At 34.2% G+C, this 15,016-nt stretch overlaps 1 protein-coding gene across 5 annotated transcripts in view; it reads left to right on the forward strand.

Moving 5' to 3' along the window:
* LOC129914190 (ankycorbin) overlaps positions 1–15,016 on the forward strand; it is a 59,026-nt gene that overhangs the window by 29,936 nt on the left and 14,074 nt on the right. For 3 of the 5 annotated variants that reach the window (XM_055993319.1, XM_055993320.1, XM_055993318.1), the window contains 3 exons: positions 1,256–1,514; positions 1,573–1,888; positions 1,944–4,868. In XM_055993319.1, coding sequence (XP_055849294.1) covers positions 1,433–1,514; positions 1,573–1,888; positions 1,944–4,868 — 3,323 coding nt within the window. In that variant the 5' untranslated portion in view covers positions 1,256–1,432. Of the gene's footprint in view, positions 1–986; positions 1,140–1,255; positions 1,515–1,572; positions 1,889–1,943; positions 4,869–15,016 lie in introns of those variants that run through there. The other 2 variants (XM_055993321.1, XM_055993322.1) reach the window with 2 other exon arrangements.

The following is a 15,016-nucleotide window of genomic DNA, read 5'->3' on the forward strand; positions in this document are numbered from 1 at the left end:
ATTACAGATTTTACTGTCTCTTCAAAAAAAAAAACACCCTTTCACCTAAATTTTATTTATGATAACGCTTTGTTCTTGCTCTCTTTTCCAAATTCAAAGTTTTCACCAAATTTCATTATGGTGGCCCAACATTTTTGCTTTCACTCAGAAAAAAAACACCCTTTCAACCATGATATTCTTATAGAAACTTTAGATTCTTGTTTCTAATCTCAAAAGTAACAGAATTGCTGAATTTCAATACGGTACCATTATTATTACTTACTTTTTTCAATATACCCACATTTTCTCTACACCAAAAAAAAAAAACACCCTTTCGCATGAAAAAAATGTATAAACTGATTTTATTCGTAATTCCCATGGGAAAGACAAAATTTTTAATAAATTTCGTGAGTGTAGGTACCTTATATGTATTGTATAGCATTGATTTTACCGGACCTATCGCAAATTTCCCTTATTTCCCAAAAAAAAAAACACCCTTTCACCTAAATTATTTGTATAGACTGCTTAGATTCTTGGTTTCTGTTATCAATTTTTGTACCAATTTTCATTGGTGTAACATTTTTTTCCCAGTTTTTGTGGTCCTAATTCCGAGTTTCATTATTTCTTTTAAAAAAAAAACCCTTCCTCCCAACTTTTTATATAGACATTTTTGATACTTGGTTCTCACCCCGAAAGCGAACTTTTTGGCAAGTTTCATGAGTGTAACAATTTTTTTTTTATTAAATGCCAATTTTATCTGTACTACTACCTACTAATTTTCGTATTCAAAGTTATTATCGTTCCTTTGTTACACTCAACTTCTTTATGTATACCTACAAGCAGAAAATGGTAACACCATTTGCTTTGGCACCACTGCTTCTAAGCAAACAAGCTTAGTGATGGTTGCTATAGAAAACAGAATGTTGTTTGTTTGAGGTTTTTGTTATTTAACAACAGTCAGTAGTGTGGTGAAAATTAACAAAACACCAGTAAGAAGTCTATTCTTTCCGTTCACATTTTCAATTTATGTCAATAAAAATCGACTGAAGCTCTTCTTAAAACATGTCATCTATTTTATTTATAATTGAAAAGCACTGAAATTTATTAACCTTAGAAAAATGTTTACTCTGTGATAGAAACTATTAAAAATAAATAGTAAGGTTCGGTTTAGTTTTTTCCTCTTCATGTTTTAATCCTTCTTTACAAAATTTAATACATAAAAACACTTTATTTGTTCACTAACATCATCATTAACAAAGCATTTTTATCTTAACAGCCCGAACAAATCCGTCAGCGTGACAACAGCAACAAGAGCGTTCTTCACTATTGCACAGGACAATCGGACCTCGTGGCTGCCGCAAGTGTTGCCGTCGCAGCTCCAGATCTTCTGGAGTCTGCCGACGAGGATGGGTTTACACCGCTTCACTTAGCTGTTATTCAGGGTAACTTGGCTATGGTCAATTTACTTCTAGCGAACAAAGCTGATGTGAATGCGGTCGACAATGAAGGACATTCTGTTGTCCACTGGGCAACTGGTAAATAGAGTTTAATTTTTCCTAATTTTCAAAACCTCTTATCTTCCTTTGACTTTAGTTTGCGGTGAAGTTGAAGCATTGAGATCTGTTTTACAAGCAGGAGCCAATGTCAAAACGCCAGATATTAATGGAGGAAGTCCTCTGCACTACGCAGCCCAAATGTGTGGAGCAAACTATGAAAGCAAATTGGGTTCAGCAACTTCATCCAAACTAGCCTTTGAAATATTAGACATTCTGTTATCGCATCCGCAGTCTTCGGTAGACATCACCGACAAAGATGGACGGAAGCCATTGCTTTGGGCAGCATCAGCTGGTTCGGCAAAGGCTGTCATAGCTCTTGTCAAAGCCGGCTCAAGGGTGGAAAGTGCTGACAAGTAAGTGAAATTTTGACATTGACCCATTGAAATTTTCCATATATCTTTTCTGTAGAGATGGCCTTACAGCACTCCACTGTGCTGCTTCTCGAGGGCACACTGAGTGCATAGATACATTAATCAGCTTGTGCGGTGCACCAACAGACCTGATCGATTCTAATGGCTGCACAGCTCTTCACTATGCAGTAACTCTTGGACATGCAGATGCCACATCCCGGCTTTTAGACCTTGAAGCTGATCCGAATCGTCAAGATAGAAAAGGTCGTACTCCCGCCCATTGTGGTTGCTCTAAGGGTCAGCTAGAAACAGTCAAACTTTTGAAAGAATGGGGCGCCAATCTTTGGTTGAGAAATGCAAAGGGGGACCTGCCGCTTCATGAAGCTGCATCATCTGGTCGCAGAGAGTTAGTTGAGTGGTTCTTGGAACAAAAACCCAAGCAAGTCAATACAACTAGCAACGATGGTCGCAGTCTTTTGCATATTGCCGCTTCCAATGACAATACCGATATTTGTAAGCTCCTTCTTGACTATGGCGCTGATGTCAACAGCATTTTGAGAAATTCCAGAGGAGTTTCTATCACTCCACTTGACTGTGCCCTTCAAAAAGGCTACAGGTCAACTGCAAAGTTCCTCCAATCCAATGGAGGACTGCCAGCAACTAAACTTCGTCTTTCAGCAAGACGCTCAAATGCCTTCAATGATCAAGAACAAGTTAAACCTCTTAAATACGTTGAAAAAGAGGAACTTCAAAACATTAAAGATTCAAAAAAGTGCATAGTTTATTCAAACCGCTCTGAGTCCGAATCAGGCGGACGCTGCAGCTGCAAGGAGCACATTTACAAAAAAGAACACACCTACAGTCACACCTGCAGGCATCACAGAAAACGATTTCGTCGACGTACCAGCAGCTGTGGAGACCCAAAAAACGTATGCAGAGAAGACAGCTGCAGCGACATCTGTCGCTCCAAAAGCAACATCGAAATTCACCGGAAGAAATCCCGGGAGCGCGTCTTCACCAGTGAAAGTGAAGACTCATGGGAAAACTGTTGCCATCACCGAAAAAAGCACAAACTGATGAAACGAAGGGAACGAACCTCACGTAGGACAAGGAGCATTCAAGATCTCCGAAAATACAACGACGGAAAAAATCATCAAGAACAAGGGTATGCAGACACCACACATCCTGATGCCAAATTTACAGCCGATGCCTCACAAAGACCTTTATCACGTCCATCTTCCAATAAAACATCAGACAAAAATAACCCTCAATCTGCCAAGAAACAGCAAACTGATGATAACGTTAAACACATTCCACCCATCCAACCAGTATCCATGAGCTTGACCGATGACGATGGAGAGACTGCGGAGCGGGCTGAGCAGGTGGGAATCACTCAGGCGGACATCCATGCCAGTGCAGAGCCACAAACCACAGACACTCATCCACTTACAAATACATCCGAAACTACTTCCAAAATTCAGCAGCAACAGAAGGACCTCAACAAAGCTGAAGAAGTTGTGAATGTTGAAGCTATTTCAAAAGAAATAAACAAAGTCTTAGAGACTGCCGCTGCCACCGCAGTAAAAACTGCGGTCGACAACGACGCCACCAATCAAGAAAAAAAATCAACTGGCGATGGTCATGTAACTGATAGCACAACAACTGAAATCCAAAAACCCCAAAAAATAATAGAAAACGCCTCTCCAATTCAACCACTACCACCAGCAGACACAGTAAACGAACAGAATAATGATGAAACTTCTGCAGATAAACCCAAAGAGGACGAAAAGAATTCAGCCGAACAATGCACCATTCAATCTGATTCCTCCAAACCCAAGGATCCAACTGAAAGCAATGAAATTCCAACATCACAACCCACTACGGAACCCCCAAAAATTCAAGAAATTCCGCAACAGTTGGCATTGGTATCCGATAACGAGGGCAAGGATTCAAAAGGAGGTGTTCGTCCTTCAGATCATCCAACAAAAGAAAAGCAAGAAAATCCTTCTGATGTCGAAGCACAGGCAAAAGCACAAAAAAATGCTGCAGCAATGAAAGGAGATAAAGTTAGCCTTAACAATGAGGTATCACAGCCTAAAATTGAAAATATAGTTTCGAATGAAGTGGTGGCCACAACTCCACAACAGGCACAACCAGCACAATTCAGTCAGCCAATCCAGCCAACAAAACCAAAGCAATCAATTCAATCTCCACCAGGCTCTATCTCTGCCTCTCCATCGGCCTCTGCATCTCCGACAAACGAAACTACGCAAAACATCCGTGACCAGGAATCCCGTCGTTCCTTCACCCTGCTCCCTGATTCACCCATTGAGGTGGTCGAAGCTCAATCGCGAAAGAGTAGCTTTCAAGTTTTGAAAAGCGATGAATCAGTGGACGTCGATGATGTCATGGAACAACTGAGGGAATCCGATGTCAGGACTTTTCAAATTGTTTCGGACGAACAAGCTAAATCTGACTTTAATGGCTGCGACCTAAGCAGCGACGGTGAAGCCGCAATGGATGACGATGAAAACATTGGTGACATTGGGGGTGACCTCCCTCCCAGAGAGAGAGCATTTACACCCCATACCGCTGCTTCTGTGGCAGTCCATAATGGGCACAATGAGTACAATAATGGCAGGAAGCGACGCCTAAAGAAACGCATTAAAAGCGGTGGCACAAGAGGGCGCAGTTCACTCAAAGTGGCATCCAGAGCTACAAAAACAAACCACCAGCATCATCATCAGCATCACCAACAACTCAATAAAGACCAAGATTCTGGCTTTGAGCCAAGTCCACGTGCGGCAAACACTAAAATCCCTACACCCAGGAACACATACACAGCCCATGTACCACGAAAAGCCATCTACACAACTCTGGATGGCAGATTTTGCAGCAGCCGCCTCGAGAACCGAAAGCCAGGAGACAAGGGTGCATGTGATATGTCTGCTGTCACCCGTTCAATTCAAAGGAATATCCGCAGGTAGGTTTTTCGTTTTACTTGATGATAATAAAAATAATAATAATCGTTTGTATCCGGTCCGGAGTAGTTTTGCAATTCAAATGAGAAAATAGTGATGTTTACCTACTCTCTGGGAACTGGGATTCGGATTTGTATTCGGATTCGGTTTCGGTTAAGGAAGTACTTGTGTAGCCCATTTTTATTATTGGCCTTGCCTTCTCTTCCCTTATGAATATTAGATAAGTGTCCGATGAGGGAAATTGGAATTTTAGCAAGGCAATTTCTGTCTCTTCGAATAAGGAATCTCTTTTAAAAACTTAATCTTTGTTAGGATTTTTGTTGAGGAAAATAAGAAATGTTTTCAAGTCTTGGAGGAAGGAAAATAAATAAATGCTTGCTTCTTATCTTCACATTGTTTGAAGTGAATAAATTCTTTTAACTGCATAGCAGATAAAACCGCTAATCTTAAAGGCTTTGATGAAGAGAAGGGATTTTATCCTTTACCATTAATTAAATTAACGTTTATGGGCAATAAAGAAGACACAAGAGCCATTCGATATGAAACAAAGTAAAAGCCACTGACCAGACCAGGTAATGTCAAGTTTAATAATTAAGTCATATTAATCTCACCAAAAACTCAATGACAGTATGAATTCTGATGGAACAACCGCAAATGAGTATTGTGGCGGTTTGTGTAAAATATCTTCCGGAAGAGAATTAAAATTTTCTTGTTTATCGAATTATAAAATATAAATCCTTTGGCTGGGGTAGATTAAAACTCCAACCAATCGCTATAAAGTTCAGTGATAAATCTGATACCAAGAAAGGCAAGAAGGTCTTGAAAAAATGGTAGGTCGGGCGTGTTTGATATTTATGTGTAAGGATTATAAAATTTCTTTTGAATTGGAGGTTCAAATGAATCAAAGGATAATGAAAGACAACAATGTCAAAGTTTAAGTAGATATGTTGTCAACAATTTGGTTAAGAAAACAACTACACCTGACGTAGGTAAGTAGATTAGAAATCTACTTTTTAAAAATTCAGTTATTGCGACCTCAGAGAGTTGAAAAAAAAATACATTTTCAAATATATAAATCAGCATTTTGCTCTTTTGGATACATACAAAGTTCAAAAGCATGACATAGTTTCAAAAATCAATCAAAAAACATAAAATAATATAAAAACTTTAAAAATAAAATATAAAACATAATTGTCTCAAAAGAGCGAAATTTTCCTATACGTCAATTTGAGTTCACACGGACGACAAGAGAAAATTGTTAAAATTTGGTCACCGCCACGGAAAACTTACTATTACAAAAATGTGACTCGGTCTTGGAAAAAATAATAAAAAAACAGACATTTTTTTCTGCTATGTTTTTGGCCACCCGACTTTCGGCTAAGGTAAAGATAAGGGTGTGTGAAAGTGCTCAAATATGAAATTTTTCAATGAAAATTAAATTTTGCGTTTACAGTTTTAATTAATATCTGTGGCCCGCTCAAAATATATGTAGCAAGAAATTCAAGAAATTTGGATTTTTCGAAATTTTTGAAATTTAAATTCCGCCATGTGGATACAAAAAAATTAAATTAAATATTTTTAGGCTTTCAAGTGAAAATAATTCCAAGGATAATTGTTTGTAATTCTCAAAAACCAATGGTATCACCTACATTATGCTGGTTTATATTTTTGTAAAGCCAAAAACTCCTTTGTTTTGTGTTTTAAATCAAGTTATTTCATGAACTACTTTTCGAAGTTTTACGTTGTTATGTACCTACTATTTTTACTTGCTCTATAGGGCAAGTATTGGTTTCGTGTCGAAAAAAAAAAATTGAGGTTTTAATCAAAACCAACATTACGATGATGGAGAATTCCGAAAAAGTGGGTCTCGCAATTCCGTCCGTGCGTCTGTGCGTCTGTGCGTCTGTGCGTCTGTGCGTCTGTGCGTCCATCTGTACACATTTCCACAGCCTAAACGGGTGGACGGATTTTCTTCAAATTTGGTACAGATGATTTTTATGGAATTCTGAAAGTTGGTTTTTTTTTGTTTTTTTTTATCTCGTTTAGAACGTATACCTCCCATACAAAAAAATACGATATTGCGAATTTCTCGAAAACGGCTCTAACGATTTTGATTAAACTTTGTATACGTAATATTTAAAGCAGTGGCAATAAAACTGCATTTTTATTTTTTCTTAAAAAAGTCAAATAACAAAAAAAAAAATTTTTCATTTCACAAAATTTTGCCCTAAATGTCGGCTCTTCCCCAATATCATTTTTTTTTAAATTTAGAGCCAGCTTTTAAAATCTACAAGTAGACTAACATAAAAGTGCTTTGAACTGCAAGAGCAAGTACGTGCGACCCCAGTCGTGCATTTTATTTTATTTCAAACAATGTAATCAATTTAAAGCTGAAGCCCAGATGTTTTTAGAAGATTTAAAGAGAGAAAAAAACTAATTTACTTATACGATTATTACTTAATAGTGCCTATATTTACTGTCTGATTTTAAAAACTCATTACTTTTAGGTTTTGTAATAAAATTATATTAAATAAAAAAAAAAAAAATACAAAAAAAAATAAAATCATTTTTAAGGTCTCACACCTTCAAAAATACAAAAAAAAAATAAAATCATTTTTAAGGTCTCACACCTTAAAAATGATTTTATTTTTTTTTGTATTGTTTTTTTTTTAGGTATTCAAAACAAAAAGTGTTATTTTGAAAAAAATAATTTTTTTTTACAAAAAAAAAAAACAACAAACAAGATTTAAAAATATTTTTCTCAGGACCTACATAGCAAGTAGATTTTTTAGGGCTAATTGAACAAAATTAAAATTGCATACTTTTTTATAATTTACCCCAGATATATGGGTTTAGGTGTAATAAATGATTTTTTTAAAACTTCAGTCCTTGCCAAAAATAAAGCTTCGTCAAAAATCCGTATCCATAAAAGTATGCTGTTTATTATGTTCAATAAGCCCCACAAATACAAACTAAACCCAGAGAAAAATATTTTAAGTTTTAATTTTTTTTTTAGTAAGCAGTTTATTTGAAAAACAAAAATATTATAATTTTTTTAAATAAATAATCCATAGAACTCAGTTAAATGCCAAGTTACGTGCCAAGTTAATTCTTATGACATAAAAGCAGTTTCAAATACATTAACCTATGTTAATTTTTTGTGAATTACTTCTCATGCCTCGAACTCGACGGTTTTGAATTTTAGACGTTAACACCTCTAGTTGTAGATTTTCAACAATTTTCGTTTGTATGTGTGACTTTAATATAATTTATAATATCTCTGGATTTCAATATCAATCTTTTTTTCTATTACCTTTGGTTAAGAAAATAGATTTTTTAACTTTTTCTAAATTTACCTTTGTATACTTTACTAAAATTTCAAATTTCGGCTACTCAAAAGTGATACAAGGGCCTTGAAAATACATTTTTTGCGCCTAAAAACACCAAAAGCACCACTCTGCGACGGTATAGCACAATCTTTTCCTGTTTAGCTATTTTAGTTAAAGTTTTCATTTAAACTTTAATTATTTTTTTTACAATATCAAAATTTACTTTTTGAAAAGAAAAATGTGTTTACTGTGGCGTAAACGTACTTTTTTATCATATAAATTATTGTTCGATTGAAGCATTGAAGAAGTACATTAAATATAACGATGCGCAATTTAAGAAGTTGTCTATTGTTAATTTTAAAAAAGGTACCTTACCTTTGTTCTATTTTCATCACATAGAAAAAATTATTCGAATTCGCATCAGACGTTAAGCTTTTTATTGTGCTCTTGGTTTTTGCATTTATTTCAAAATACTTTTGATTGATTTGTGTGCTCTCCATTGTGATGAGAATAAATCGTTCTTTTGTAGAATCTTCTACTCTTATCCAATGTTCTAAAATGTTTTCAAGTGCTTGTTCATAGATTGTGAGCAGTCTAATAGCGAAATTAAACCATATGAAATATACCATAAATGCAAAAAAATAAACAATTAAGTATGTTACTTGATTAAAATCAATAAACAAATCTTCTCATTGTTCCACATATTTATCTACCAACACAATAGAAATCAATCTTCTTAGGACATCCACACACATAAACTTCTCGTATTCAATGCATTTAAATAGTTGTTTTTTCATGAGAAAAAGACAACCACATCAATGGAAATCAGCTCAAATATACAAATTTTGTGAGTAGGGTATAAATGAAATTCTTTGTCCTGACAACAATAAAATTGCAAATCCAAAATGGCTAGCCATCAGGCGTTTGCAACGAAACTTTTCAGGCGGAGCTATGCTAACCACACTCAACATCCAAACCAAATTTTCAAACGCATTCACATCCGTTCGGACTTCGGAGTCAAGTGGGAATGGGTTCGTTTGGTAGACATTTTAGTTTTATTATTGGGACCTAGTCCAACATTTCGGATGATATGGTTCGGCTCTAAATGCAGGGTTCTTTGGGCCAAAAACATTTTAAAATTAGATTCAAAATGAGAGAGAGAGATAGAGAGAGAAAGGGAAACCGGAAGTATTGAAAACCCCACACAACTACCAACAAGCAAAACAACACCAATAGCGATACAAATACAGATATCGAAATCAGACGCAATCTGAATCAATTCGGGAATAATATTTCCACAATTTAAAATTAATCAGACTTTATTAGTTTGGTTGTAATTTTGCTTTGCTTTGTGTAAGTAACAGTCAATGCATGCATTCCAGCTGTTCATCCAATTGTGGAATTTAGGTAAGTAAAGGGTTACATTACGATATTGGGGAATTGATTTTAATTAATGCATCCATAACGGCAACGTTGCAAATTAATATTTGGTTTTGCACAAACAATGTGCTATACCATCCACCCTAACAATCTACAAACACCAACACACATATAGAATAATTCAATTTCAAATCGACCTGGAATGCGAACACAGGTGAAAATATGCGATTGTTAGCAATTTATAGAATCTACAAACAAAATTACAGAAGTTCGTAAACTTAGTCAATAAAATAAACGTTTTATGCTCGAGTTAGGATTTTGCCAAAGTTTAATTCAACATTAGGCTTGCAAAACAATTAAATGGCAGCTTAGTGAATGAACGCATAATTCTAAATCATACTTGGAACTTTTAGCTTAACAAACAATGACTTTGACTTGAAATAAAAATTAAATTATACGAATAGGTATAACCATGTCAGCAATAACTGCGGGTTGCCTTTAAGAAAAAAACTTTTAATATTTGAGATGAAAACAAAGGTCCTTGACTTTTAGACATTTTCAGATTTTGCCTTAATCTATTTCGTCTTATTTCTATAGAAGCAAAAAAAAATGTTCATATTAACTCAACACACAAATTAAACAAATACAGTCGAAATCAGAATCTACTTTTTTGAAGTCATTTAAAAATAAAAACTTTAGTGAGCAATCCGTGATTTTATAGGGGTGAATCATGATCTTCCCATGTAGACCCGTGATTTTACCACGGAAACTGTGATATTACTGGAGAAATCCGTAAAATCCCGGTAAAAACCGGGGAGAACCCGTGATTTAAACCCCAGATAAACACCATTTTATTAGATGTCTTTGTTACGAGTATGTTAAAAACAATTTGTTTTAATTAATTTTCACATACCTTAAAACATTGATTTAAAATTATTCGTTTATCATTCAAAGCATTTTTTACTATAACAGCAAGTTGTGCATTTTATTTCAAACCTAACTAATAATGATTCGTTCTTCGAATCTGCGGAGTCAGTGTCTGATTTTTGCTTTAAAGCAGAAACACAATCACGCTTTGCTAGACGCGTCATAGCGTTACGTTGAGAAATCCTCAAAGCGCGCTTCTGTCACTTTGACTTCGAACAGCTGATTGAAACATAAAATATGCTGTCAAATAAAAAAAACACAGTCACTTACAAAATTATTGGGCCAAGTCTTTATCTTGAGTTAAATGTGGAAAAATGAAGAAGTGTTTAAAAAATGCATAGAAATTTGTTTATTCCTTAATCCTATAGTTATAAAAACAAAACCAATAAAAATAAATTGTTTTTTAACCAGAACAAACAATAAAACTCAGTCTACAACATCATTAAATTATTGTTGTTTTTAATACGTAAATTGTTTTTATTTAAAATATCTCGATGTCGTTTTTTTGTGCAAAATCTATATAGAGAAACAAAAAAACACACCTAGTTTTGTAATAATTTATTTTTTTTTTATTCACATTTGGCTCAATAATTATGTGAGTGACTGTAACTATGTATGATAAATGTCAGAAAGCGAGCAAAAGTTCAGTCTGGTTGAACTTTTGCTTGCTTTCTTACGTTTCCTTACGTTTGTCAAAAAAGCGTACGTAGAAAAAGCGTCATTGTGTGAGGTTACTAGAGCTGTAGCAAATCGTATGTATTCGTTACTAAAATGCGGGTATTCACTTCAGTAACGAGTAACGAAACGTTACTTTCTAAACAGTATCGTTACTCGTATGTTTCGTTACTGGGTACTGAAGTAACGAAACATACGAAACGTACGAGATACGAAACATAAGAGTAACGACGCGATTCCAGTTTCAATACTAAATCCGATGTAAGAGATACGAAATGAAGTGATACACTCAATTTGTCGCATTTCGCATCTCGTGTCGGTAGCGTAACCATAGTCAGAATTCTAACTGCAGATAATTATCTGGAGTTTACTTTTGTCTCGATTAAAACAGTAGTGCCAAGGTTCAATAATCATTGTGTTATCGATAATTTATACAGAAATATCAAAAGAGACGTTTTTGTATTTTCTCTATTTGGCCGAAATATGTATATCCACGACGACGCAACCAATCTGTTTATGGCCTTGGTGTTAATGGTATTGATATTTAGCTTAAGAATGTAAAAAATTTTTTGGTTTTTCAAAAAATTAGTTTATTTTCGGTGCAAAATTTTCAACACAAAAAAAAACAGAGAAAACGAGGTTTGAAAATCACTCTCAATAGAAAAAATAAATGAAAAATTGTTAGACATGGTTGTATTGAAGTGTTAATATTTCGAGATCTGCGCGTTGCACTTTTGAAATAAAGGTCTCTAAAGAATTGTGATAAGATTACTGAAAGAATATAAGCAAAAAATTACCAAAGTTTTGTCTAAAAATTTGGAAAAAAATCAAAAAAGTTTCCACGTTTGATTAAAAAAAAAAACGAAAAAAAATCAATATAGCTACCTTTAAACTCTTATTACATGAGAATGCCACAACTAATTTTAATGTTTATGAACTTAAAATGTAGCTTAGATTATATAAATTGTTTTTGGTTTTTTTTCAAAAAAAAAATTTGTACACCCTTATACCAATGTACGAAACATACTTCAAATACGAAACATACGAAACGTATCAAATACATGAAATATACGAAATGTACGAAACACACGAAGCATGCGAAAGTAACGAAACATGCGAAACACACGAAACATACGAAATATGCGAAAAATGCGAAACATACGAAAGTAACGAGTAACGATATTATTAATGCGGGTACTAGTATCAAAAGTAACGTATACATGCGGGTACTCATTTTGTCGTTACTTTTACAGCCCTAGAGGTTACACAGATTTCGTATGGTTGAACTTTTGGCAGTTGTCAAAATCGACGGCAAAGCGTGATTGTGTTTCTGCTTTTAATTCTTTTGGCTTATAAAACTGATACATGCAAGGCTTTCGACATAATATACCCTGAAAGGCAATTCAAATCCTTTTTTCATGTAAAAACAGGTGCATATACGCGTGTATGCACTACTCTCTGCTGAAAGGAATTGTTTTGTTTGTTTCACCTAAAAATATTCAATTTCTAATTATAATATCTGCACTCCAGCTGCTACGTAATTTAGTTGTAATAACTAAACAAGAATTAAGTCAAAAGTAAAATTTTGTATTCAATTTAAAATCAACTTTCATGCTGTGAAACTTTATACATGACTAACTCTGCCTGCCATGAATTTTTCACTCTTCTATTTGGCAGGATTCAATTTTCCGAAAATAGTATAATTACAGAAAATAATTTCTTTGAATTCGAAATTTATTTTTCGAACTAAATATTTTGTTAACAAGTACGAATGAAAATTTTAGTGAGAAAAGCTTTATTTTAACAATGTCCTTTTGAAACGTTCGTTGTTGGGGAGACAAAATTTATCAAAGCTTGAGTATTTTTTATTTTTCAATGAATCACCCACAGGTATTAGTTTCAGAAACTAACAAAATAAATATGTTCATATCTGTAATTTTGAAATATTGAAACCATATTCATATGAAATCAATTTAATCTTTTGTTCGAATGAAATGGCATTAGAATCAAAAACCCCAAACTTTTATTGTCTATCAACAAAAATGTTGGGAAATCAAATTTTATTCTTTTAAACGCTATTGAATACAATAAAAAAAATGGATTAACTTTTACTGTCTGCTGTTAAAAAATATACCTGGGATTAGTGGTGTGCTAAAGAGAGATTTTTAAAGGTAGCGATTTTTAAAGGTTTTAAAGCAGTGATAGCAGTGAGCAGCATATACAAAAAGCAGCGATTAATAGCTGCTATTCAATCACTCTCTAAAATAGCAGTTAAAGCCACAAATTATTCTTTTATGTTCTTCCTTATTTAAAATGTGATTGAAAATATATGGAATACATTTTTACATGAAGAACAGAATGCTCACAAAAAAACATTAGAGTTTTAAAGAGCTCAGGACGTATTCTGAAAAAGAGCAATCAACCAATCTGAAAAAGAACAAACTGCTTATAAAAAAGCGCAGAAATCTTGGAGCATCGAAAATGTTTACTGTTTTCCGTGTTCACTTGGTTGCTTCATGGTTATCATTGTAAATATAAGAAAAAAAAAGAACACGGCAAATGAGATTGATTTGGATTTGTGTAAGGCTGAGCTGCTTTATTGAAGAACAGAGTCATTGAAAGCAGCTATCGCAATAGCAGCCTCAGCTCTGCCTGGGATAATCCTGACAATTTATACAATTACTGTCAGTTTAATTCAAACTTCAAGTTTTGTTTCTCCATGGTTGAGTACCATATTGAAGCTTTAAAATGTACTTTGAATGGAGACTACCGAAGGCGAAGAAAATAAATATATTTGAGGCGCGATACCCCATAAAGGAGCAACGTTTTGTAACTAATAACTCTCAACCATTCATGTGCAAGTTTAATTAAATTTAAAAGAGTACACAGTACTGCCGCAGTGGCACGATCGTGCACTTTTTATTTTAAGCGGCACTGTGGCAATTAAACGCTTCAAATGGCACTGTAGGATAATGCAATTTTTAAAATAAAATATTTCATAGAACATGTAAGCAACATTTACTTTAAAGGCAGTGAACGCATTGTAATAACGTGTAACACTGCTCGAAATTCAATCCGCAACTTTTTGCTAAGTCTTTGAAATTTAACTCATCGAAGTGATTCTACGACCAAGTTGGATCTTCTTCTCAACTTTTCCAACTAGATTATAAGCCTCTGCTTGTTTCTTTCAACGAGAAGTATCTAGCTCATAGTAGATGCTAGATCCCAAAAGAAGTTATATTGGTTAAATTATTGTTCTATTTTGAAAACCCGTTTATATTTATATGAGTTACTTAAAAATTTGCTTTTAGTTAACTACGACTAACTCTATAATATTTCAGACTTAACTAATTCTAAACTCAGCAGTGATAAGGAGGATCAAGGATGGTGATAATACATATATATTTAAATATTAGTAGATATGTATTTAATGGAATGTGAATTTGTTGTTTTCCTTCGTCGTTGTTGGTCGTTTTTTTGCAAATTTGAATAAACCACCCTAATTGAAAAACAATTTTTTCCCTATCTTGAATCTCGAAAATGAAATTTTCAATTTGAAATAATTTAATTCAAATCTATGTTCGAAGCTTGCGAAATATTCAATTGCAAATGGGATTTCTTGAGTGTTAAGTCCTTTGGTTATGTTCAGCTGCAGAGTACAAAGTTCTTATTTTCCACCCAGTCATCGGTCAATCTGCTGCTAATCTCATTTGACGCTATTTTAAATAATGTCACCATGGCATAGCATCGCATCATCGTCTCACTGAAGAAGAAGCTGGAAGAAGATGAAGATGATAGGTTACAGGAAATTTAAATCGATTTTTAAATAAACATCCGGT

Source organism: Episyrphus balteatus, chromosome 3 (assembly GCF_945859705.1).
Source record: "Episyrphus balteatus chromosome 3, idEpiBalt1.1, whole genome shotgun sequence".
Classification (NCBI taxonomy): Eukaryota; Metazoa; Arthropoda; class Insecta; order Diptera; family Syrphidae; genus Episyrphus; species Episyrphus balteatus.